The 27,405-nt window shown below is 36.3% G+C and overlaps 1 protein-coding gene across 4 annotated transcripts; it reads left to right on the forward strand.

Moving 5' to 3' along the window:
* Positions 1-3,490: 3,490 nt before the first annotated feature.
* On the forward strand, positions 3,491-27,346 carry col21a1 (collagen, type XXI, alpha 1). Of its 4 annotated transcripts, none has more exons than XM_032553577.1 (29): positions 3,491-3,682; positions 7,209-7,336; positions 7,510-8,070; positions 8,150-8,315; positions 8,391-8,619; positions 10,056-10,229; positions 11,089-11,166; positions 11,800-11,883; positions 12,937-12,999; positions 14,696-14,749; positions 14,840-14,893; positions 14,999-15,052; positions 17,893-17,946; positions 18,042-18,095; positions 18,178-18,231; positions 18,540-18,593; positions 20,041-20,085; positions 20,163-20,216; positions 20,289-20,342; positions 22,085-22,138; positions 22,288-22,359; positions 22,597-22,632; positions 22,972-23,016; positions 24,697-24,729; positions 24,822-24,968; positions 25,057-25,111; positions 25,194-25,376; positions 25,450-25,527; positions 26,527-27,346. In XM_032553577.1, exons 2-29 carry the CDS (start codon positions 7,237-7,239, stop codon positions 26,712-26,714), a joined length of 2,877 nt encoding a protein of 958 aa, XP_032409468.1. In that variant the 5' UTR covers positions 3,491-3,682; positions 7,209-7,236; the 3' UTR covers positions 26,715-27,346. The 4 variants fall into 4 exon arrangements, with proteins under 4 accessions (XP_032409468.1, XP_032409470.1, XP_032409469.1 ...); XM_032553579.1 differs by having other exon boundaries at positions 10,059-10,229; XM_032553578.1 differs by having other exon boundaries at positions 3,491-3,666.
* The last annotated feature ends 59 nt before the right edge of the window (positions 27,347-27,405 follow it).

Genomic DNA, 27,405 nt, shown 5'->3' on the forward strand with positions numbered 1-27,405 from the left:
GCAACTGCTTATCTCCTGGTAGCTGGCATGGCTTTGGTACTCGGTTCCTCATTATTGTTCCAGTTGCTGGAAGACCCTTTGCAAGCAAAGCATCCATGAGATTGATTGTTGTGAAGTATCGATCAAAGAATACACAGGTTCCTGTGGGAAGAGATTCAACCAATCGCAAGACTGCTGCAGCTCCAACTCCCAACCTTTGGCCCCTGAACGTATTCTTCCCTTGATACACCTCAAAATCCAGCACCAGACCATTTGGAGAGGCAAGGACAAAGACTTTTAGGCCAGTAGGGTTTGGCTTGCCTGGGACATATTGCCTGACTGGACAGCGGCCTGTGAAAGGGATGATTTGCTCATCAATGCAGACCTTGTTATACCTTGGAAGTCTGACACAACCTTGCCTCACCCGGTCAAGCAATGGTCTGACTCTCCAAAGAATGTCTGACTCCTTTGTCTCTTCTGTTACATCCAGATCATCAACAATCTTGAGTGAGCTTCTCAGCTTGTAGAACCTATCCCTTGTCATTTTCCTGCTAATAACTGGCACTTTAGTTTTTTTAGCCCAAAACATTTTAACTCTGGGATAGCCAAGGCAGGCCATGTGTACAGATATGCCAAAGAAAATCTTGATTTCTTGAGCAGTAGTATTTAATGACACTCCTGTAGTTTGCAGCTGTCTTTGATTTGTAAAAGCTGCCAAATCTTCAAAGATTTTGTCGTCGATGTACTGCGAAAAGTATTGGATTGGACTCCAGTGTTCTCGGATTTTAGGGTCATCTTGACAGACAGGAAGCCCAGGTAGCACAGGTGTGAATCTATTATGATGGATGGAAAAAAAGCACAAATAAGTACTAAAATACTAATACTAATACAGCAATAATCTAATATGATAATAGAATTGGATACATTAGCCTAGAACTAAATAAAACATACAAGGTAGTCCTGGCCCACAAAGCACGACGACTTTCCTGCTCCCTTTCTGGCTCTGAGTCTGTCTCCTCATCAGATACTCCTGCATCTTCTTCCTCTCCTTCTTCACCTACTTCTTCTTCACCATCTTCTCCTGTCCCAGGCTGATACTCATCCTCATCTGACAGCTCCAAATCTGAATCTCCCTCTACTATTCGGTATAAAATCCTCTCTGCTTCACTTCTTTCTCCTACAACAATGTTGACTCATTAGATACATTAAAATGGTCCTGGTGTCCACTACAATTGACATTCATAAAAGGACTGATATTTCAAAACAGAAATAATTAAACTGTTTTCTGAGATAAAAATATTATTATTGACATGTTAATAAACAAGACTATATATAATTATCATGGTAAAAATAGCAATAGATAAAGAATAATTTGCTTACCTTTCCTCTTTCCATAAAATGTGGTTGTTGGTATGCCAGCCATTTTGATTGAAAAGAAAAAGTGAGTTCCCAGCATGCAAACCTATCACATGACACATCACTGGAAAGCCCAGGATGTCCTCTAAAGAGTACTGCAGGGCTTGATAGGGTAACTCAAAATAGTAAAAGAAAATACAGGTGAACAAAATGTCCACTATAAAGGACACAAATGAATGGGCTGGGTCTCAGGAGGATATATAATTGGAGTGACTGATTGAGTGATCAATTTCATGAATATATACATTATTTCCATATACAAGCAATCAACATTAGTATTGTTGTTTCTAAATGAATATTAACTTGTTTTCCTTGTATTACTTGGGGTCTGAAAGCACTGTATCTTATTTGCTATGTTGACCATTTTTCATTTTCTGCAAATAAATACTAAAATTTTGCTGGGAATTTTAGAGACATGTTGTCAGTAGTTCATAGAATAAAATAACAATGTTCATTTTACTCAAGTATATACCTATAAACTGCAAAATCAGAGAAATTGATCATTTTGCAATGGTCTCTTATTTTTTTTCAGAGCTGTAAGTGTATATTTTACCCTGCAAAATATGGTTCCCGCTCCTAAACAGTTTTGTTAATGTTCCTTCCTTCTAACTAACTGATGTATTCCTTAAAAGTTTGAGAAACATGCAAGATGGAGAGCACATAAAAGCCACAAATTCATTTGAAATCATGTCTCTGCTCATGTAGTCATTAGAATTGGGTTGCACGCAGCTTTTTGGTTTCTAGTCTCACTTTAATTTATGTATGTTCTTAAAAATTAACATGGTGGCATTAAGTTCCAAACAAATGTCATGTAATTACAGCTGTTTCACTGAAATATAATTATGGTAATGTCTTCTTGCTTATTTCGTTATCGTCATGTTTCCAGATCTGACCCCAAAAATCCTAGTGGCCATTTCAGTGGAAATAAATAGACTAGTTCTCAGCAATGTTACTTCCTTTGAACACATACACCTCCTTCAGAGAAGACAGAAAATTACTCAGCATTGGAAAGTCTGGTGTGTCAAACAGAAAGGCCACTCCCAGGATCCAGGACACAAGCCCAGTATTTGCATTTGAGAGCCGCCAGAGTGAACTGAGGCTCAGGGTCAACAAGGCCATTGCAATGAAATCCCTGCCATGCTCACATAAAGGGAAACGCTTTAGGAATATCAGTCTACAAAACAATTTCGATTCATTTCAGAATGCTTCATAAACAAGGTGCAGATCAAGTCAATTAATGGTGTTACTTAAATATGCGTGGTGTACTATTTGGTCAAAGCAGAGAATTATTAGCAAAATTGTTGCAATTCTGCTAATTCATTGAATTGTGATATTTTTCTCTGAAATGTAGCTGAAAATGACCTGAAAACAATATTTTGGAATAGTAAGCCACCAAATATTATTTGGGAATCTTGCATCAGGGCTTGGAAATTTTCCCTCTCTTACCTTGCCTATTTAAAATTTTATTAAAATTTCAAATTGATTTAAAAAAAAACAACATTATTATTAGGAGCCGTCTGTCTGCTTCTGTGAACTGTTCTGTTCTAAATGTGCTTCGCACATCGTAAGATTGCTTGGAGCCTTTATAACCAGAGTCCAAGCGTGATAGAACATGTTCAAGAGGATTAAAGTGAAATCTGCCTGCTCCACAGATAACAGCTGCAAATCAGCATTTCTAATGTCTTACAGCTGTTCATGGAAGCCTCTTCACACCTTGTCCCCTCCTAATTCATCCAATGTAATTTGTTGTTCCCTTCTAATATCTTGTGGAATTGGAGTGATAGAATGTAGAGCAAAGAACAACAGATGCCGTTAAGTTTTCACCGTATAGCAGAATTAGACTGTTTGTCAAACAATTGTTCTGCTCAAGAAATAAAAAAAAGAAACTCCCTGTTCTTTGGTTTGCTCTCTGTCCAAACCATCAACTTTTTTGGAAGAAGATTGTGTTCATTAGTGTTATTTTCCTTTTAGGCTGACCAACACGGGCTTTCTTCTTTACTATTTTCATGCTCCCCTTATCAGCTTCTCTTTCCCCGCATGATAATTGAGTGTGGCTGTCGGCCAGTAAAAGTTGGGAGTAAAAGGGGGTCGGAGGGTGGATAGGAAGACATACCGAAACAGAAGACAGAGAGAGCGTCTACAAAGGGCAGGCTCTCATTCAGCTGAGAAACATGTGCGCTTCTTTCCAGGTCCAGTTTCTGCAAACGCAGGGCTCCAAGCAGCATTGATCACTGGCTCTCAATGAGAGGATTACCAGGATTACAGTCAAAGGTTTGGACACTTAATGGTAACACTTGTTCTTTTTTGTGCAATTCATTCTATTTTTTTTGAATTTTTAAATTTGTAAGATTTTTTTTACAGTTCTGCAATGCTATTCTCATATTATTATACAACCGTGATGTAATACATACACTGATGTTTTAGAAAGGGTGCAGGGAAATTATTGGTATGAATTTGATATTTATTTCTTTTGCTATTTCTTCCCAATACTACATATATATCTTAAGATTTTATTTAGTGAGTAAGATTCTGTAAAGCTTTTGCAACACCTCGACACATACGGAAGATATTAGATCTGTCATCACCTCTTATTCTATCACAATGCGGAGAATGAATGAAATCATCTGAATATTTTTCTGCTATTTAATTTCTTGGAATTACTGTTTTTTTTGTGTGTGTGTGTTTTTTTTTTTGTTAAATCTGTCCAAAAGATTTGCATCACAACATTGCATGACTAATATCAGTATGTGTGTTTTCATGCAAAAGTTCTGTATCCAGCAGGACTTTTGACAACAGAAAACATCTACTTGTAAGGATGTTTTGAGAAAAACTGTGAAAGCCAAGGACTTAACAAGATAATGTTTCACATGGCACTATTTAGCTGCTTGGATATGTTGAACAGATTTGGCAGCATTAAATCCCCCTTGGTCTTGGCAAGGATTCCACATGCTGAACAGCAGTTGTTTCTGGAATGGAACATCGTTCTCTTGCCAAGTTTACAACAGATTATGTGTATATATACAGTATGTAACTTTAGTTGTCCAAACAGAGTTCAAATCTTCAGTTTCATAACATAAAAACCTGTTTTAGTATGTTGTACTTTAGTTACACATATTGTAATAAAGCTACTGGCAAGTGGAACTAAGTATGATGCAGTCATTAAATCAGTGTGATTGATGTCACTCATGCTGAACAGATGCGACTTTCTGTGGAGAAGTCATTTGGTCAGCAGTTTCCTGAATGACATTTTTAGCTAAACCAAAACCGCTAAAGAATAATCCAAAAGATTTTAACATTTGTGGCTCGGCATATGAAGAATGTCAACCACATTTTCATAAATTGTAACTCTGCAATTATTGTAGCTTTTACCAAAAGTTGATTTGATACATTTTACAAGTTCTAACCTAAAACACAGGTGTGCGCACACACCTCCCTCATGTAAGCCTCAAAACACTGCACCTGCAATATTGCATTGGGTATTATTATGATTGGATGAAGAAGGAGTCACTTCACCATGACTACATGTGTTTAGTTACTGTCGGCAGCAGGAATTTTGCTGTCCGACAGTGTAAATTAATTCCATGTGCCTCAAGTAGAGACACAGAAATGCTTGGTTTGGGGAAAGTCAGTCGAGGAGAAACTCATCCCAGAAGCTGGATGCTGCCAGTGAGGGGGTTTTCCAACAGCCTACTCCAGGTCTCTAGAGGGGGAAAAAATTCAGAGGAAAATGACTTACACAACTACAGCAGCTGAACTCCTCCCCCTGCCTTGAATGTGTTGCTACGGATTTACATGGTGGAAAAATGCAGTCATGTTGAAGTGTCTGACCCCTGTTTGGCTACACTGGAATAAAAGCCTTTGGGGAGGGCAAGGGTTATTCCCTGGCCACCGTTTTGGTTACGAAGACGTGTCGTCATTTAAAGAAGGTTGACTCCTTTCCAGTAACATTCTTTATCCTGTGTTTTATTCTGTGTGACATATCTGGTCCTCATTTACAAATGCTTTCTTTTAGGGAAGTCAGCAGTTTTACAAACTGGAAGCTAGTAAGAAGTATACAGCCAAACAAACAACTTTAAAAAATAATTGCTTTCTGCTGACTGAACTCTCCTCTACAATACTTTCCATTATTATTACACATGTTGGTTGCAGCACAACCAGGAATTGCAGTGTATTCAGTAGTTATGCATGTAAGGCAGAGTTTTCTTTTTTAATTTATGCTTTCCAAATTGGGCATTGTGTTCTATGCAATGGTTTTCTTGCCACTGCATTTTTAAAAATCCTTCTCACATTTTAATGTAAAGTGATTGGTTGAATGAGAGGCAGGTCACCGTTAAGTCAACAGAGACACACAATTGGAGGAAAACTGAAATTTTGCTTTTCATTTCTAAATAAGGCACATTACTCTCTCCCACACCCCTTTTTAAATTGACAGAAATTGATTTGTAAACTGTTACTTCAAGACATGAAGTTATATAGTTAGGTGTCAATTCTTCCACCGTCTATACCCGCTTAACGAGATTAGAGCCTAAAACCTTCTTTCTGTGACAGATATCTGTTATAATAAGTTCATTTTCTGATGATGACAAAGTCCTGCAAGTGGTTTTCTCCATCAGAGAAAAAAGGCTGAGTATAATTTCCAAGTAAAGAGTAAGAGCAAAGTTTTCTTATAGTGGTCTGTTGCCTCAGTCTGTTCTGGGTCAAGAACAGACTGTGATTTGAGGAAGCAGATGGTAATCCAACAGAAAACTATAAGATGTTTATTAAGTAAGACTGGCAGTGCCATGTATAGTAGAAGTAGGGAATAAGTTAAAGGGAAAAGTTGATCTGTTACAATGATTTCAAGCTTGTTATTCTCTGATCTTGTGGAGGAGATATTTGAATTTTCTCTAAATGTATCTAAATGTCCATGAATATACAGTATATAGACACTTCATAATACAGGAAATTGCTATCATGTTTGTACTCTATTTTGATATAACCCGTAAAAATTCACCTTGTAACATATTTTAGTGCAGCTCAAGTTAATCGGGTGTGGGCAAAACCTTTAGAAAAAGTCGTTCCCCCCTTTTAGGTACTTAGCAGTTTTGTTTTGAATGTTATAACTCTCAATGACAAGGGCTTCAGCTGCATTCGGTGCAGTGCTTTCTCATACCCTGAAAGCTCTCTTTGGAAATCTTAGTGCAGTGGGGAGAACAAATCATATCACTTGACAATAAAGGGAGTAACAGTAGCCTTCACAGTTTGTAGCTTGTTGCTTTATAATAACATCCCTGTGGATGTTATTGTAAGTTTTGAAAAAGAGCTTACAGACCCTGACTGTAAGTTGTAAGGGGTGTGGCTTACAACTTGTAGAGGGTTTCCCCCAAAGAATTTCCCTAGTGCTAATAAGCTCTGTGTTGTGGTCCTTGTTAATGCAGTCCAAATCCATTTAAAGCTTTTAATACAACCGTATTTGTTATGTGTGACTATCATCATGTTATTATCTTTATTAGATTTTGATCAAACTATATTATATTTATGCAAGTAAGCTGCAACAATTTTCACAGACAAGTTTTTCTGAATTTTTCAGAGATTTCTTAGCTTTCACTTAGAACAGCTGTGATTGGGATCACATATACCTGCGATGGGATCAAAGAGTCCCTAATAATTGCTGTCAGGAATGATTCACACAAAAATGACATGTATCTTTTCTCTTTTCCAAAACACATAGTAGTATCTATCAAGTCAGAAATAATAAAAAGCACATCCTAAAATATATGATATGTTTGTTCTTTATCCTTGGAACTGAAAGCATGATTTCCTTTTTAATGTAGGTACACCATTAAAAATCAAGACAGCTGTATGATGGGTTGCAAAACGTTTTCCATGCATTGGCTCCTAAGATGCCTGTGCTTTGTGCTTCTGTCTTTGATCGGTGCAACGCAAGATGAAAACTTGAGAAGTAAGATAACTTAATTTTATTGCACTTAAATATACTAACCATGTGTATTAAACAGTCAATTTCATTCATTTAGTAAAAAAAACAAAACACTTTGAGTTTGGCAAGTTCACCATAAGTCACATTTATTCCTTGGTTATTTTTTTTATTGATCAATCTGTTCTGTTTCATGTCAGGCTGCAGGACCGCTCCATGCGATCTAGTTTTTATTTTAGACGGCTCATGGAGTGTTGTGGATGTCAACTTTGAAATTGTAAAGCGATGGCTTGTCAACATCACAACCAGCTTCAACATTGGACAGAAGTTTACTCAGGTCGGTGTGGTCCAGTATAGTGATGACCCAATTTTAGAAATACCTCTGGGGAAGTTCTCCTCAAACAAAGATCTCATCAAAGCAATGCAAAAGATTGACTACATGGGAGGGAACACAAGGACGGGAACCGCCATTAAGTTTGCCACTGACAAATTGTTTGGACTGTCTGAAAGGGGCCCAGCAGGCATTTCCAGAATTGCTGTTGTCCTCACAGATGGGAAATCTCAAGATGAGGTCATGAAAGCAGCCGAGGAAGCAAGAAAAAAAGGGATAATTCTGTTTGCAATTGGAGTTGGGCCAGAGACAGAAGAGAATGAGTTGAGGGACATTGCAAACAAACCTTCCACAACTTATGTGTTCTCTGTTGAGGACTACAAAGCAATTACCAGGATCATTCAGGTCATACGTCAGAAACTATGTGAAGGTAAGAAGCTCCTGGTCAGGTGATTCTCATCATGCTGTAACGTACTTCTTTGCTAATTCATGGTGTTTTCCTGATACAGAAACAGTTTGTCCAGCAAAAATTCCCATCAATTCCCGTGACGAGAAGGGCTTCGATATTCTGTTAAAATTAAATTTAGCTAAGAAAACTAAAAAAACACAAGGATCATTTTATGGCACTAAAGCATATGAAGTCACATCTTTCGTTGACTTGAGTGAAGCTACAAGGTAATAACAGCAACAATTTAAAATTCTTTTTCATCTTCATGTGATAGTTAACCACTTTCCTCTTGATTCACACAGGAGCCTTTTTCCTGATGGCTTCCCTCCATCATATGTATTTGTGGCCACACTGAGATATAAAGGATCTGTAGCCGTGGAGAAGTGGGACCTGTGGAGAATACAGACCCATGACGGAGATCCTCAGATGGCAGTGACTTTAAATGGTCTGGATAATACCGTCATGTTCACAACAACCAGTAATACACCAAATGCAATTCAAACTGTCACATTTTCACAACAGACTGCAAGGGTAAGTTTCCACTGCTTTTATTCTGAAATGGCTTCACAGTTTGATTTAAAAGCTTTAGAAAATCTGCTACAAAAAAAAAAAAAAACAAAGCAGGGACTAGCACTCTTTTAATAGATGGTAAATTCCTAAAATAACTGCTAGATATTAAAATTCTGGTTGTTATGGATAAATAGGCAACATATATTTACTCACAGGACATCTAAAGAACTTAGTACAATTAAAACATACAAAAACATCCAGGCAGAGATTTGAAACTTAGAACTCAAAGGATTAAAGGAAAAAAATCTAAATAACTCCAAAGTTTCCCCCCTCTGCAGTACTGTAGATGTTGTGATTCAGATAGACCCTCTGTAGTGCCATTTACTCCTGTCAACAGGTAGTTTTCTCACATGTTGTTTGACCCTGAAAAGTCAGTTCAACATACTGCAGCAAAGGTGGTGAGTGGGAGGGAAGTAACATGATTAGAAATAATCAAACAGCAGCTGCAGTCAACACGCCCTCATTCTTTTTTGATTTATACAGTGTGAAAGTATGACTTTCTGCTGCATCCAATTATCAAGATCATGAAGGAGAAAAATTCTAAAGACCGGTTAATGCTTTTCTTATTCATGTGAATTGGATGTAACTAGGTATTTTGTACTGACAGATGGCACATGCAAAGCAAAGTTTCTTTTAAATAATACTGTTAAACAACGTAGATTGTTTTCTGGCATTGTTTTTCTTTTCCGTTTTAACAATAGGTGGCAAAGATATTTCATTTTCAATCAATGTTGATTTGGGCTCTGTGGTCCTAATTGACCCATCACTTTATGCGTTCAGTAGTACAAGTTCTGTATTATAAAGCCATAGCTTTATTGAATGTAAACTGTAAAAAATAGCTGTTCTTTTTACCGAAAGATGTAGAAACCATGAAAACAATAGAGCCTCTGACTGGCATTTGTGGAGGAAAAAGGTCCACAAGTTAGTAATGAGTGGCTTTTGTGATGTTGTAGCTGACCACATAATCAACAACTTACAGCCACAAAGCAATAACGTCTGAATATGGCCCTCTGGTTTTGTTAGTATTTTGTGGGCTTTTAATACAAAGTTAATTCACATACTGAACAAGAAGGTATGTGCATTATCTACACTCTGAAGCAGCTTAAAGGCATAGCTTGTTAAACCTTCTTTCTATGTATGCATAACTTACATTTATAAGGACAACAATCTGATTTTAATTGGTCTATTGCAATTGTGAAGGAAACCTGTTATCCATTCGCTAGTAGTCATGTTGTCTCCTGGCCTGTTTGACCATAGCTTGAGAATATATATATATATAAATAATATAGTTTTATAGTAGAATTAGATCAATGTGTGCTGCCATTTTTATTTAAATTATATGGTCACCACCAACCAGTAAAGTCATGATTTTTATGTCATGTTTTGTCTGATCAAAGAAGCTGTTTGATGAAAAGTGGCACCAGCTGCGGCTACTGGTAACCGAAGAGGATGTTACTCTTTATGTTGATGACCTGCAAATGGAGACGCAGCCTCTTGAGCCCTCTGTCGGCATTTTCATCAATGGGAAAACCCAAGTTGGAAAATATGTAAACAAGGAAACAACTGTGCCTGTAAGTGTATCCTGATCATTTTTAACTTGATCTATTACCTAAATTATTATTAGTTAAATCTTCTGTTCACAAGATCTTAGTGCTGGGTGTTAATTAATCTAATTGCACAACTTTTCAAAAAAAATAATGCTTGCAAATGTTCAGTTCTTCAAATCTTGACTGTTGATCATTGCAGCAGTAAATTGTTCAAAAGTGCATGATCTTGTAGCTCAGCGTTGTTGAGTTTGATGATGTGTTTAGTGATTCAAGACATTTAACACAGTGAAAGCACTTCTGTAAGAAGATTTTTGTATCTGGATGCCAATTTTTACTTAGCCACTAAATTATAGATAGAGTATAAATATTAACAATAAAACAACCTTTAGATACAGCTATCTCTACCACATTGAGACTGATACTTGCATAAAATTGTAACTACTTAGCTTTTTTTGCTACACAATACTGTATTGTTTTATTCCAGACTGATTTACATCCCTGATAATACAGCTATGTGTGTTTTTTATGAGGCTAGAAATTTAACAAATGGGGCTTATATGAAACAGATTTTCCAGAGGCTTTTGACCACCAGCATCGTCAGAACACCAAATCATGGAAGAATAGTGTAATGTTGCTTGAACACCAAGGGAGGTCTGGCAATATGAAGCAGCCCAGTGCCTAGTGAGGGCACTTATTGTTTCTTTAGCTCCTATAAAATGGTAATTTCAATTCATTGGTGGCACTGCTCGAATAAAACTCAGTCTAATGTTACACAATTACTTCCTATGTTCAAATCAGCTTCTTTTGCATAGTCTTCTTAGGATTCCCAAAAGTAAAAGTCTCATATTTAACACTTTTTTTCCCCTAAACCATTTATGTTTAGTTTGAAATCCAGAAACTTCGCATTTACTGTGACCCTGAGCAGAACACCAGAGAAACCGCATGTGAAATACCTGGAGTTGTGAGTACATATTCACCTACCTATGACCTTCTCTGACCCTTTCTCTGAGGTAAATGGCCTATAAAGATGTCAAAGCATCTCAGGATGTGCTAAATTCTCAACTTCCACTGCTTTAAACAGCATGGCGCTTTCTTGCTTTATATTTCATCTCTGTGGGGTACTGACATTCTTTATAGGAAAGTTGCAAACTCACCATGTAATCCTAAAGTCACATCTGGCATGCATTAATTGATCTGCTGAAGGAAGACTTATGGCTTAGAGTCAAACATGCTGCACTCTGTATAGATATAATTTTATTGCTACTTGGCTGTGAATCTTTGGCCTGTTTTTATTTTGGCTTTAAACTGCTACAGACACAAAGTTATTGCCAAATTAATATTTCTAATGTGAAGATGTTCAAAAGAAAGATCAACAGAAACAGTGTAAAAAGATGTAAAAAAAAAAATCTTCCCATTTATTAACACAGCTTTTGTTTTCGGTGTGTTTTCTATCGTTTATAGTCTGTTAAAGTGTGTGTAATTAAGCTTTCAAAAAATATAGTTAATTTTTGGCAATTCATGATTAAGGAAGATCTATTTACTTTTTAACAATGAGTCAGGTTGATTTGTAAAACATTTTGCTTGCCCGTTACAGTGCTCCAACAATGCTGATTACACTGAACCAACACAGGAACCTTGTACTTGTCCTCCTGGACCTCCCGGACCACCAGGAACAGCAGTCAGTTTTTTCTTTTTTCTTCTTCCCACGCCCCTTTTATCTTGTGTTGTGAGGATGCTTAATTGTGTGATATTTAAATGATGCAACTGTAAATACAAAACCTTGAAAACAGTTTTGACCTTTCAGAGCAAAGGATCCTGGTTGTTAAAGTGGTACTGAAATCATGCACACATAAACTGAAACAAAAATCTTTCAACTGTGGAAGATTTTTGGGAATGATTAATATTATATGGCTTATATATGTATGATACTGTATATTGGTAAGCCTGGTATAAATCAGGTCTCCAACTCCTTTATGCTCACAGGGTTTGAGAAAATTGTGTTAATTCCCAGGAGTTGTCTACATGCTGTTTCACTCAGACGATGGGTCCATGACTTTGCACTTTGCAAATAGGTCAAATTAAACGACTGTAATCAGATTTAGAACAGTTTGAGAGGTCTTAGTACTTTAATGTCTTTAATGGGTAAACAGTTCTCAGCAGTTAAATTGAAGCTGGCGATTTAAAGTAACTTAAAGTTCCTTTCAGACTAAGATGTAATGTACCCATTCCTAAAAAATGGCAGACCACTTGCTTAATAAGGAGCGCTTGAAAAAGAAAATCAGAAACAACGTAGAATAAGGCTTGTATTTTTAATTTTTCTGATAGCGGATAATAGTGAATTGCCAAAGTAATTCACAAGATTCTTAGATATCGCCAAGGAAAAAACAAACAAACTTGCTAATTAAAACCTTCAATACATGGTTTCAGGGAGCTTTTTTTTTTATAAGGTTACAAAGTGTGTTTTTACAACATTTCCTAATAGATCCAAAATGCCTGGAGTGTAGCTGGCTTGCAGATGTTCCATGTGGCTCCAAACAGTAAATCTTACATTAGACAAACCCGCTTGATCAGCAGTTGATGGATAAATAAACAACAGCTCAAACAGAAACATGTTGACACCATTGATGTTTGTAATAGCTCCATTGTGCAAAAGGTTGTTCAATAAAGAATAATAGTTTTAGTCAAAATGACTAAAGCACTTTTTATTTTTTATTTTTTTACACTTTTTTAGGGGGGGAAAGGAAGCTCGGGTATCCCTGGACAACCTGGACCTGCTGGTGCTGATGGTAAGCCTGTGAGTACTACATAAATAATTATACAAACACACAGCAAATAGCCGGCAATAATTCTATTAAAAATAACAATAAAAATGATCGTTGATGAGTTCATGTAGTTCATTAGGTCTTTTTAAAATTTTCTTTGTTGTTTGAAAATTGTTGTAAATACTGATAGGTTTTTTTTGTTAAGTGACCTATTACACAAAAAATGTCATATTATGTCTCACTGCATAACACAGGATCTATTGTGATTTACAAAAGTATTCCCAGCCCTTAAACCTTTTTTCATTGACTTGTTGACTAATAACTGTCCTGTTCCCAGTACTCCCACCTAAGCAGTAGATCTGTACAGCTCCTCCACTGATACCCCTGCTTGTCTGATTAGGAGCCACTTGTTCCATATCCACATAAAATACCAGACTAGGGAAATCCCAGTCAGTCCCAATCCTCGAGAGTGAGTTTCCTGCAACTCTTGGACGTGTTCTTGGTCTAACACACTTCAGTTAAATAGCTGAATTATCTCCTCAGTGCAGTCAAGTTCTCCACAGTGCTGCTAATGACCTCATTATTTGACTCAGTTGTATTGGAAGGAGAAATACATCTAAAACCTACAGGACACCAGTCCTGGACTAAACTGTAATACTCAAAGCTTGAGATGTTGTTTTATAAACTAATTTACGTCTCATGGTGCTGTTTGTTCTCTTATGTTCTCTAACAAAACTTTTAATGCCTTCACAGAACATTTGTATTTATACGGTATGTCATTGGATGACACACCGGTGGATTTGCTAATTAAGTGAATTCTTCAGGCAATTGGTTGCACAGGATATTATTTGTGGTAGACATGGGAGGCTGAATAATTAAAAGGGTATAAATAAATTGGTAAGAGACTGTAATTACCATTAGCTTTGATAAATTATGGCTACCTTAATGCTCCAATTAAGCATTAAGGCAGCCTTTGAGATGTAAGATTGGAGAATTACCTAAAATAAAACCGTATTTAAATGATACTTTCTGTTAACTTTCCCTCCTTTGCAAATGTCGGGGTGATAAAAACTACAAACATTGCATGTTGATCTCATCACGGTTCATATAAAGCAGTTGAGTGTCCATGATGCTAATCTGTGAACCGGTGGCTCCATTCTGCTTTTTTTGTAGGAAATTCCATTCATGGCGGAAACTTGCTGCCTTGCTGAATAAAATGAAAGTGTTCAAGCACAATTTGTATTGTAGCCTATAGCAGTGTTTCCTCAAGGCACACTGCTCTGCATGTTTTAGACACTTTCCTGATTTAAGAAACAACAGTTCAGCAAAAACCTGTTAATCAGCCATTAGTTGAAATGATATGCGCTTGAAGCGGGGAAACATCTAAAACATTCAGAGCAGTGTGCCTTGAGGAACAAGGTTGAGATCTACTGGTATGTAGTATATAGTGTGATCAAATGCGATTGGATTAGTTCCTGCCCTGCAACTTAGAAAAGTGAACCAGTACCAGTTTTCTTTACAAATGTTGATGTTTGATATCACATTTATTTGAAATGTTTAGAGCACAGACATTTAAGTCCTTGCTGATCAGAATGTGTGTCTTATTATAGAAAATGAACATGTATACAACTTTATCTAAAGTTCAGTGGAAGAGTTTAATTGTCTCTTGCCTCTGAATGGATTCAATGAAGTGTTTAATCAACCATCAATAATTTGTTAAATTTGAAGGGTATTCCTGGCCTTAGAGGACTTTCTGGGCTTCCAGGTCCACCAGGACTTAAGGTAAATCAGTATTTTGTTACTATACTAAAAATATTCATTTGGTGATCACTATCCTGAAAAAAGGGTGCCTTTTTGTGTCAATTTCATTAGGGGGCACAAGGAGCAGATGGGTACAAAGGCGAGCAAGGGAGACCGGGTGTTTTGGTAGGAAGGTCAAAACAATATTCATGGCACAGTTAATTGAGTAGAAATGTTCTACCTTCTGACTTTTTAGTGTTTTAGTGTAAGCCTGCTTTTTCCTTTGATTAGGGCGAACGGGGTATGCCTGGATTACCTGGACTGCCAGGGCAGCAAGGAGAGAAGGTGCTAACGCTGAATCATTTACCTAAATCAACTATATTTCTGCTCATTCATAGATAAATAGCCTTTATCTATAATCAGACTCAAACATAGACATCATGTATGCAATCTTACAGCACTGACCAAACAATTCTGAAAAAAATAAATAAATAAGTGATCTACAGTATATAGTTTTGTTGTTCACGACTCTATAAGCAGCTCTTGTTTATGTCAAAAAATATTTTGAAAAAGAAAAATTAGTCTTAAAGATAAGACAAAAGACAAGGGAAATACATCTCAAATTATGTTATATTCAGTACAATATAATATATATATAATTTCTGGTCAGGGACAAACAAAAATAATTTCAATTTAAAATAACAAAAATTACACACACATACAGTACATATTGCGTCATGACAAGATCAGTACTCTGTATTTTGACAGTGCTTTGTACTGCTTTAATGTCAGACCTTTTGTTTGCTGTATTCTGACTGTGAATATGCTAAGATCAAAAGAGATGTCTGAGGAAATGCCAACCTGCCCAGATTTAGCAAACCAAGCAAGTTCTGCCTGAAACCAGACCACAAAATGTAAATGAATAAAAATAAATAAATAGAAGTGAAAATAATTTTTTTAAATAGCTTCGTAAAAGAAACAGCACTACAAGATGTAACTCCATTCAATGGACAGTAAATCTTATTTCTGGAAAGACCAAAACTATATTTAACTGTCAAGGTTTTAGGAGATAAAAGAGACTGGATTTTCTCTTGATATGCACATCACTTTAATCGTAATTGTGTCCAAGATTTCTTGAGATTTTATTTGCCATTTGAAGCCAAAGGCAAATTTCCATGTGTATTTCTGGACAATGAAGAATATTATAACTAAAAATTATCATCTCTACCTGAGGGAGAGATTTTTTTGTTTCCTTTGTTGAAAGAATATCAGTGTCACCGGTACATATACTTGCTATCTACTTTGATGCAAGTTTCTTGGAGCAATACAAGTAGTGTTACATTTTAGTCCAAAAAGATGACATTTTTTTTCCTCAGTTTATTTTTCTTCAAATTACAGGTTTTCCACACAAATCTCCATTAATAGGCATTTTTTGAGTCAGCAATAAGAGATGTCAAAAATGTTTGGCTCAATCAGAACAGTAGAAATAATGATTTAACAAAAACTAGTTTGAAGGAAACTGGAGTCAGACTTAGTAAAATACAAACAATTTGTGACCAAACATCTGGGTTTGTGGCTGTATTGTCAACATGGATGGACATTTCTCAGCTTGAAAACAAACTCAGTCTTGTTAAGACAGAGTTATACATGGTTCCTCAAGTCTCATTTCAAAAACTTTCACTTATAAGCAAGACCAGACTCCAATGCTTTTGGCTCCTCCACAAATAAAATTGTGGCCAACTGGCAATCAGTTTTTAAACTAGTCTTCATAGGTGCCAAGTGAAAAACAAATATTGAATGAGAAAACTGATTTTCCACTTGTACAAGTCCAATTCTGTTTGCCCTCAGGAAAGAACTTTCATGAAGGACAGAATAATGATAATTTTTAAAAAATCAAAAGAATCCAAGCTGTTCTCAAACTTGATCTTTCCAAACAGCAAAGAGTCATTTAAGGTTCTCCTTATGTTCAGAGGTCTTTTAGGGTAAAGGCTTTTTATGTCCACACACATTTGTATCTACCTCTAAAAAGTCTTAGACATTTAGAATGCTGAGTAAAGGAAAATTATCATAGTTGTTCACCAAAGGAAACCACTTTAAGGCATAATTCAAAACCATTTCTAGTTATAATATTACCACTTTGATTATTTGTCTAATGGGCTCTCTGTCTATAATATAATCTCTATGGTTAATAGAAAGTAAAATGGGTGGCATTTATCTTTAAAGAAACAGCACACTCTCTGATCTCCACCCATGATGTTGGCCAAGTTTTCAATAAACATTGTCAGCTAATGGAAACATCAGTGGCTGAGTTTCCATTCCATAACACTGAATAAATTGATATTATATTTTGCGCTACGATGAAGCAGTCTTTTAGTCATATCGAAATAAATGTATTTCGCAAAACTGTAGCAGAATGACTTTTATTAAGCATTAGATGATCAATAGCTGGCTGTTACTTCTGGCAAAAACGACGACAGGTAGTAGTAGGAGGATGATGTTTTTTTTTGTGTTTTTTTTTTCTCTAATTACAACATTACAACATTACAAAATTACAACAAAGTTCAGAAGAAGTTGTGTGTCATTTGAACATGTTGAGTCTGTAGCTCTTCTCTAAAAATCATGGTCTACAATTTCCCCCAAACACTGCATACGTAGCCGCTCTCAAATATAAGAGGTTGTTGCTTGAATGGCTCAGTGAGATACTGACGTCTCCTCTGATGGCTGATAGATGATGAACTCTAGCACTGTGGCTGAATTCTGAATATATCTGATGTAACTGTTCACATCCGTCACTGCCATAATTTGTAATGACTTATCGCATGAACAAGCTTATTCACTGGTGATGTTAATTTTATTAGTTATTTAATGGAAATGGTGCAGTTGTAAAATTGTGTTTCCTCACTATTAGCCAAATATAGACAGATTTGCTCACATTTGCAAAGGAAAGCTAATGATAGTAGAATATGTCACTGACAGATTTTCTGATAGTTTTTCAATTCACAGTATACTTCTTACCTGCTCAACACTATTTGTTCCATGCGCTAACTAAAGTGGCTAAAGTACTGTCATATTAATTGGTTGGTCATGGAGTTAAAAAATGGGCTCATCTATGCAACTATACAGAGAGACGGACTTATCTATGCAACACATCTAATATTTACTTTTAATCTTTTGGCCTCATTCAGGGTGCAATAGGTTTACCAGGAATTGCAGGGTTGCCTGGTATACCTGGTCAATTGGTAAGAATACAAAATGTCGTAATGGCTTAAAAAAACTCAGATACTACCTGGGTTGTCATATTTATTTTTTTAACTGGATGTTGTTATCTTCCCAGGGTACAAAAGGAAGCATAGGACCTCCTGGGCCACCAGGTATTCCTGGAAATCCTGTAAGTGTGCCACATGCAGAAGTATAAATCCAGATTCTTTGTGCCTGTATTGTATAACAAAAATGTCTCTGTGTAATTTCAGGGATTTCCTGGGAGAAATGGAAAAGATGGAATTCAAGGAAGTCCTGGTCAAAAGGTTTGGTAGTGTTGACAGTGTTGCATGTTACGAAGATCATTCCGATTTGAGGGGTGTAACAGAGGCATGTAGTTGGAGAACAGTGAAGATAAATTAACTGTTTCCAAGAAAACAGCTGTTGTTTTTAGCAACTATTAAAACCAAATCAATAGGAAACTCATGTGTTTGTTCAGAGGGACATCTATCATTTTTTTTCATTTTATTTTCATATTTAGATCAATTGTTTAGTGCTTCATAAAGCATTCAGAAATACACTAAAGCCACATGACTTGATTTTCAACAAAATCTGATATTTTTTTCTCTATTAGGGTGAACCTGGAGCCATCGGTATTCATGGCTCAGATGGAAGACAAGGCCATCCTGTGAGTACACATGTTAACAATATGCAGTGCTTTGCAAAAGCATTTATAAGACTTGAAATCTTTATGTGGTTTCTCTTTGCAAACACAAACTACAGTGTTTTGGATTTAGATTTTATGAGAAAAACCAACACAAATTAGTGGTAATTATGCAGTAGAAGAAAATGAAAAAAAGGTTTTCAAAATATTTTAAAACTAAAATCCGAACACTGAGTTTATAATCTGAATTCAAAACAGACTGATCTGGATTTGGATATTTAAAAATTAAATCAAGTGCTACCAGGTGCCTAAAACTCCTGGTAAGTAAACAGTCCACTTACTGTATGTGTCATTAATGTAAAAAACTCTTTTGTGAAGGTCTAATAGGTTCTTTATAGAATGTTTGTGAACAAACATAGCAAGGAACACAGCAGACAGGCTAGGAAAAACACTACGTAAATTTAAATGAAAGAAGCCTACAGTAGAAGCAGTAGAGATAAACAGTTCAGGTGAATTAATCTGTGGATACCACAATTAATTATAACGTACAATATGATAATATAGTACAGAATTAATACTACAAGTCACCTTGAACACACCATCCCCAGTGAACCATAGTGGTGAAGGTGACATGCTGTGGGGCTTGTCAAGGGCTGTGGTTCTTCTACAGGATCAAGGAAGCAGGTCAGAGTAGATGTTGTGGAGAGAGTTAAATAATAAATAACTATGGGCCAAAACCTATCAGAAGCTGCAATAGGTATAAATCTGGTAGTTACCGTGAAAAATTGTTATTCAAATCCTTTATTTGGAGGGGCTGAATACAAATATATAATGGTCAGATTTTTTTATATAAAGTGATCCAAAAATAATGTATCCTTCCCTTTAACATTTAAGCATTACTTTGTATTGGTCATGTGAAGAAGCTAAAAAATACTTCTGGATAGTTCTGTACAATTCTTGTATTTTGTAGATTTTCAGAGCAATCATAACTTAATTCAAAATTGTAGACATGACAAATGTGATGTGATTGAAGTGACCCCAGGATAATCCTTATATGCAATACGCACCTTGGCTTGAATTATTGACTGTGAAAAAAGATAATCGAGAGACTGTTTGTTCTTAAAACTGAGAACTTTGTTTTGGGGAACAAATTGTTCCAACTGGGGAGTCATCACCCAGATCATGATCAATGGTGGTGACAAAAAGTTTTGCAATAGGTTCACAAAACATGAGTCAATAGTTCCAGAAGCTTGCTAACCATTTGTGATCTAAATCAGGGAGACAGACTTACAAGATGGACAAGATCACACTGAATGTTTTCAAGTTGAACATCAAACATTATGAAAGCTTACTTTAAAAAGGAGAAAGCATTTTCCGCCATTTTTAGAAGACAAAACTTGACCAAACAACATGTAATGTCTCATGTTTTGTAATTCTTGTAAACTTATCTTTCATACTTGACTGCCTCCAGGGTGTTCCTGGTTTGCCAGGAAATGCAGGCCTGGACGGACAAAAGGTAAAATTGTGCTGTTGTGCAAAATGTAAAGTATCATTCATCGCAATCCTCTTTGACTGGAATGATTCTCATTCAAGGGAGAAACTGGTGAGCCTGGACCAAAAGGAATCAAAGGATCAGCTGGCCCATCTGTGAGACCCAAGTCCCTTAATTACATTCATGGTCTGGTATGGATTAGTTCTTAAAAATATATTCTCTTGCAGGGGGAATTGGGCTTACCTGGTGAACCCGGCATGAAGGGACCAATTGGACCCAAGGTAAATAACTTATAACTGTTAGAAAGCAAGATTAAACTTTTCTGAAATTGTTAGAATTTGAGGTAAATTAAAAATGCTGAAAAAGTATTTTTAAAAAGAAAAAACAGTCAGATATATAGTGACCAGGATGGTTGTGCAATGTTAGCATGATCCAGAGATCTCACATGCAAACTTTTGCAACAAGTGCAAGGAAACTAGAGTCATGTCTTAATTTCATCTGACTCTAAGCAAAGTGCATAGCTACTGCCAAGCTGTTCAGAGTGACAAAAATGTTATTTCACAAACAAATGTTTCTTTCTGAGGTTTTTATAACATGCTCAAGTTTTATAATTAACATTTTTTCAGTGTTTCTAGTCCTTTGTAGATCAACATTGATAATTCAATAAAATAATAAAAATTATCTTATTGTCAGATCCTACATATTTCCATCTTGGATATATTTGGCTTTTTTGCTGCTCTTGTTCATACTCAGTTAGTGTCAAAACTATAACTTTGCCTATAAAACCTGTCACATCTGTCTGCTGCCATTCCTGAGCCAGGGTTGCATGGGTGGCAACTTGATTTCTTAGAGAAAAATGCTTGGGAGATTCCACAGGGCCTCCACAGGCTGAAGTTGTCCCTAGTAGCTTATTCTCAAAATTAAAAAAAAAGCAAAATGACAACATTTTGGGTTTAGCAAGGACGTTGGAAGTTAAGTTATTTTACACTTCTAAACTTGTTTAATTGTGCTCATTTGTGCTTATTTGTTCAATAACTTTTAACAACTAAAAGTACAAATTTTCTTCATTTATTTGCAGATGCTGTAGGTTTAAAGTCCATTAAAGTGGCAATAAAAATAATTGCAAATAACCGGTCCAAGGAAATCATACCACCAATATAACTGACTGTGAAGTATTTATGCTGCACTATCACATTTATATATTCGGGGAAAGAGAGCGGGCATGACAGTGTGTGCTTCCTGATCATGTTAGATAGAGAAATTCTCCACTTCAAAGCAGACATAACTAAATCAAAAACACAAAGTGATGTTAGCCACTTGGCCCTCACTCAGTCTATTATTTTAACTAACAATTAGGTCTTTCCAGTGATTGTAGCAAGTATTTTTGAGGTAGGAGTAAAACACGGTGAAGAAAGAACGCTTCACTAAGTGTGTTCGACTTTGCAGGTCATTACATATCAACTGGCAGGAGAGTTACGGTGATTTCTGGCACTTTCACTTTCTTGCACTGCAGCAAAGTACAGAGCAGCACAGTGTTCAGTGAAATTATATTCTCAAAGTAAATGTTGCATAGCCTTCACAAAATACAGTTTAAATTACTATTAGTTTGGATATTTTTGGAGCTTTCTAGGGGGTCAGATTAAAAATCTGTGGAAAATAATGTGGTTCAAGAGCATTACATGTTTTGCTTGGTCAGGGGTTTAACTAAAAGAGACTGTAACAAAAAGCACTCTTAGTGGAACAAAACTTAACAGAAATCTGGATCCACTCCTCAGGGTAAGTTTTAGTTTAAAAGCAACAGTTCTGGTCTCTTCTTGGGTTCATACTCTGCCTTCTAATCATTTATGGCTGACACTAATTACTGGACTGAGGGGAAAAGGCTTTAGCTTTACACGTTTAATATGTTAAGCTTCAAAATTAACTAGATCACATTGGTCAAATTTAATTATGATTACAGTCATGTATTGCCTGTAACCTAATGATTTTCTGTAAAAATAATTGATCTCTGGTTTAACAAATCAAGGGCAACAAAGGTGAAAGTGGTAAACCTGGGATGAGAGGATCACAAGGGCTTGTGGTGAGTTACTTTCAAAACATTATAATTCATACCTTTGTTGTTCATCTAAAAAGAGCAAAAAAATTAAATTAATTTATTTACTAAATTAGTAGCTGTAAGTATTTTATTTATGTTCTACATCCCTGTTTTCCAAAAATATATGTTTAAAGGGGAACACAGGGGAACCAGGATTGCCAGGTCAACCGGGACACCCAGGCATGCCAGGCCTGAAGGGAAGCAAGGTATCAATCAATCAATCAATCAATCAATCAATCAATCAATCAATCAATCAATCAATCAATCAATCAAGGGCATTTTTCATACAGACATTACACAATGATCAAAAATTAATATTTCATAATAGTCTCCTCGTCCTTTTTTATTCAAACACCACTGTTTGTAGATTTTGATCCTTAGAAATCTCCAGCTTACAAATTTCTTCTGTTTTTCCTTTTCTGTCACATCTTCATTTTCTTCAGGGAGAAAGAGGAAACACGGGTGAAACAGGAGTGATGGTAAGTTTTAACCATAACTACATAGCTCTGCATTAATATTTCACATCACCACAGACTCCTTTTTAAATATGTTGACAGCTACTATAACGTGGGACTTTTGTTTACACACAACAGTCAATATCCAGTGCAAGATATTTGAAGACTCCATGGGAAACAAAACCTTAATTTTTTTTTTGTCACATTTCACATTTAGTTGTCTTTTTTATTTTTTATCTCTGCATAATATATTACCTATTAAAATTGCTTCAACTCCTTTAGAGAATGGATTACCGGAGAGTTTATTCTACCATATACTGTAATTTAGACATTGATTGGAATCTATACATTTCATCTAACTAGGGAATGAAAGGTGATCAAGGAGAACATGGACGACCAGGAGTTCCGGTACGTGTTTTTTCGAATAATTTTTTAGATCAGAATACAGAATTACAATGTTGGCTGGTGAGATAAAATAATATGTCAAAACAGAACAATAACATTTTTATAATCTATTGCAATTTAGTTTGGTCCAGTCTTCAAAAACATATATACATATACATTAAAATAAAATAATGTTTCCAGTTTTGGGGGGGTATGTAAATGAAGCTTGGTTGGTTACTTCATAATCGTTATTTAAATTTTTAAATACTACAAATGAAAAGCTGAGATATCTCGATGTTTGAATGTTTGATCTGGTGGGATTTTTATTCAGACGTACCAACATTTACAAATATTTGGCATTTTATTTCATTAAAAATAATGTGATTCACAACATTTTCATAGTGCTTTTAAAAATGTATATCACATGATCTGCATTTGAAACCAGATATTTACAGACACTTTATAAAAAGACTCTTAGCAATTTTGTCTCCCTGTTTGACATTAAACCTTTCCTGTATTGGGTCAGTTAGGAATAACATATTTCTATTGTAATTGCATTGTTGTTTCTCTTAAACTAAATTTCTTGTTGAGGTTTGTTGAGATTAAAATTTACACCAGATCTCAGAAGCAACACAAATAATGTAAATACACAATAAAATCAAAGTAATTTAGTCCACAAATAAAAAATGAGCAAAAAGATAAATGAATGAGACAGGGGATGGCAAGGTACACACTTACTGATATGCATTAAGTACTTTGCATATTAAACAGCCTTTTTTTAACAATGACAACTTAAAGGTTTGTTCTGAATGGAGAAACTAATTACATGATTTGCTCATGTGGGACCCATTCTGCATAGAAGGTTCCTCTCTATGCACTCAAATCCTCACTTCTTCCTACAGATTTTTATTTGGATACTAGTCAACTAATTGACTTGGCCACTCCTTTCTCCCTTTCTTCCTTCTTTTCCTTTCTTTCTTTCTATCTTCCTGCCTGTCTTTCTTTTTCTTCTCTTTCTCTTTGGGGGTTTATGGGGGAGTCTTGTTGATCAAAATGACAAAACTATGGGGCGGTGGACATATAGGCCTTTAAATCCAGAAATGCCATCTTGAGCTACACATGATACAATGTAAAAAACTATTTCAATAGGGTCCGTTCTTGTCTAGGGAAAAAGAACAGGTGCTCTAGCACCTCCTAGTGGCTGTGCATGACCCTGAGGTAACCTATCAAAAACCTACAAAGCAATGACATCATCATCAGAGCTTTCTTAATGTCCAAAGGCATAGTAATAGTAGCATATTTGTCTTCTAAAACCAGTGTAAAAAATGTTTCTTATTATACTCTATATTGGCAATTAGAACAAATTTTCAAACTGATGTAAAACCAAAAAGGTTTTATATAATTTAATGTCGGACAGGAAGAAAAAGTTATTTTGCATCCGCCTATGTAGTGTATGTAGATATCTGAGTTCAACAGTCAATACCATAGCTGACTTACATCATTCATTGATGCTATAAAAAATATTTCTTTAGCATCAGTGCATTTGATTAATCAGAAAAAATCCTTTTAACATGATCCCACTCTATGGAGTTATGAATGATTTTATTATTTTGACTCGGTCCTATAATCAGGATAATGTCGGTTGGTGTGCATTTTGAAGTAGATTGATTTTTAATGTCTTTGATGACTTATTCTGATTACCAGGGATCACCTGGCCCAGTGGGATTCAAGGGGGAGGTATGTTGAGATGAAGAAAAATTTAATAATATACATCAGCACCACCTGTGTAAATGCATGCATTTCTAACAAGAGGGTGGTATTCTTGCCAGAAAGGGACAGCAGGGGATCCAGGGCAGAGAGGGCCAGGAGGTCAAATGGGACGGCCTGGACAACCAGGTCAGTCAGGGCCAGCTGGGCCCCAAGGGGTGCGAGGGGACACAGGCCCCCCTGGGCCACAAGGACCCGAAGGCAGATCTGTAAGTTTGACACTTTCTGAAAACAGAATGTTTTTTCAGTCGTTGTGACATGCAGTGATGACCAACAAATCATATTGATCTACTATAGACAAGTGAAATGTCAGACAGTCACATTCGGCAAATCTGCAGAGACATTCTTAGAAGTGAGTAGCCTTACAAACTAATCAATGAGCTGTTTCTACACTACTGCACCATGTAAAATCTCTTTATTGTCTCTGATTCAAGGTGAGCTGCCTTTATTACTGCTAAGCAACCAGCAGAGTAGCTGTACAAGATGTCAAGGCCAACCGGGGTCACCTGGTGCACAAGGTCCAGCTGGTCCCCAAGGACTCAGAGGTCTTCCTGGACTTAGTGGTTCCAGAGGACAACCTGGTCGTCCAGGGCGTCCAGGGGTTATTGGGCTGAAAGGTAAAAGTAGAATAATATGTGCTGTACAAAAGCTATGTTTACATTTGTTCTAAAGGTAGAATGGTGTTTGCAGGAGAACCGGGTTACAAAGGTGAGAAAGGGAGCCCTGGTCAAGTCATGGTTGGGGATCAGGGACCTCCGGGGCCACCAGGTAAGAAAATGTTGCTTTTCATTCATTAAAGCATTATTGACAGAACATCTTGGAAATATGCTTAGGTTTCGACACTTTAAATTTATATGTTAACTTGTACATGTTTAGTCTTACAACTTTTCCTCAACTGTGCACATAGGGTTGTTGTTTGAGACAGTTATCCACTTTTAAACAAAGACTGGGAAGAGATCACAAAGATTCACATTTCTTGAGGTGACCATGGCCAGATTTTAAGTACATTTTCAAAATGTTAAAAAAAAGAAGAAGAAAAAAAACAAAAACAAAGAGAAGACATTATTAAAACAAATTCTATTGAAAGTGTTTGGGATGGACTGCAAGGGTGGTGCGCAAAAATGGAAGACAGTTCTAATCCACAGATGCCCTTCACTAATCTATCTTCACCACATGGATCAACATTACAGTTAGCCAAATGGAAACACTTACATCAAGCATGTCTAAGCATATTCTTGAAGTGATCAGCAAGAGTGAGGGTGCCACTCACTACTGAGTTTGTTTTTGTTATTTTTAGCTATGTTTCTGGGGTGTTAAACTTTTGATCAGCTGTGCAACAGCCTGCTTGAGTTTAAATGTCATTTTCAATAAAATGCTCTTTCTGCACCATGTTTTTGTGGTTTACACCTGCTTCTTCTGTTAGCATTTGAAGCTGAACTTATAACCTGATTTCAATCCAGCAGAATGAAAAACAAATACTTGCAACTTGTTTTTCCAGTTTTAAGGTCTTTCTTAGATGTTTATTCTTTTCCATGCTCCAAATCAAGAAATATGAAAAGAAGTGTGAAAAGAAAAGCAAAAACAAAAGCGAGGTAGCCAAGGAATGCTTGTGACAACAATTATAAATGAAATCATTTAAATTCTGGAGAGATTAAAGTTATGGTGTTGCAATTTCTGCGTTGGTTCTGACCAGCATTGTTGCCCTGATATCTGTGTTCATCGGTCTCCTATTGCAACTGTCATGGCTCAGTGCTTTTATCTTGACAGGGCCTGTTGGTCCCCAGGGGTACAGCAAACCAGGTCCTCCTGGTAAGCCTGGATTTCCTGGTCAAAATGGAGCAGAGGGTAAACCAGGTAATCCCGGTGTTCCTGGTCATCCCGGGGTATGTGACCCATCCCTGTGCTATTCTAGTATAATGAGAAGGAGTTCCTTCAGCAAAGGCCCAAACTATTGATGGATTGCAGTGTCACTAACGCCTCAAATCTCAAGCTGATGTGGAACAAACAGTCATTCTCAGGAAGATTTAATCTCTACAGTTTCTCTCTGTCCGGAAAACTAAAAGTACCTCTTCAACTTTTTTGTGATCTCATTCATCATTGTATAATTTTTTAATATGTGTATTGAATATAATGAATAATATTATTATTCTTTGTCTTTTAACATTATTCTTGAGGTTTTCAGGGTGTTAGGAGAACTGAAAATTGGCTCATTTGAATACCTCCATCTGAGCACCTTGAAATCTTGTATGTCTTGTGGCTGGTACACTTCCCTTTAGTGCCCCCTGGTGTTGCTTCAGTGCATGACTGTTTCTACCAACTTCACAACACTGTCAGTGGGTGCTATTTAAAGTTTGAAACGAAATAAAACTGTTATATGAATTACATGTTTTGTTGTTAATCTTGACATACCTTTTCTGTAAAACTGGCATGTTTTGATTTTGTCTTACTGATTATCATCTCCTGTGAGCATTTCTTAACCTTTTCAAGCAGCTATATTGTGTATTTTCTGAGATAAAATTAGACTGTTCCCCACAACAGTTAGAAGTCTTTAAGATGTCACCTCTTTATATCTAGGATGGAAAATTTTTTTAAAAAGTGACATTTTTGACATTTTACTTCATTTCCCCTCCACAGGTTCAGTTTTAA

Source organism: Xiphophorus hellerii, chromosome 22 (assembly GCF_003331165.1).
Source record: "Xiphophorus hellerii strain 12219 chromosome 22, Xiphophorus_hellerii-4.1, whole genome shotgun sequence".
In the NCBI taxonomy this organism is placed as follows: Eukaryota; Metazoa; Chordata; class Actinopteri; order Cyprinodontiformes; family Poeciliidae; genus Xiphophorus; species Xiphophorus hellerii.

What these genes read in the sequence shown, in the direction of transcription:
- col21a1 (XM_032553577.1), top strand. Translation starts at nt 7,237, where the DNA reads ATGATGGGTTGCAAAACGTTTTCCATGCATTGGCTCCTAAGATGCCTG. An exon ending in ACAAGGAAACAACTGTGCCT is followed by an intron (nt 10,230 to 11,088) that starts GTAAGTGTATCC and finishes ATTTATGTTTAG; the next exon opens with TTTGAAATCCAGAAACTTCG. An exon ending in CAGGCCTGGACGGACAAAAG is followed by an intron (nt 20,086 to 20,162) that starts GTAAAATTGTGC and finishes TTCTCATTCAAG; the next exon opens with GGAGAAACTGGTGAGCCTGG.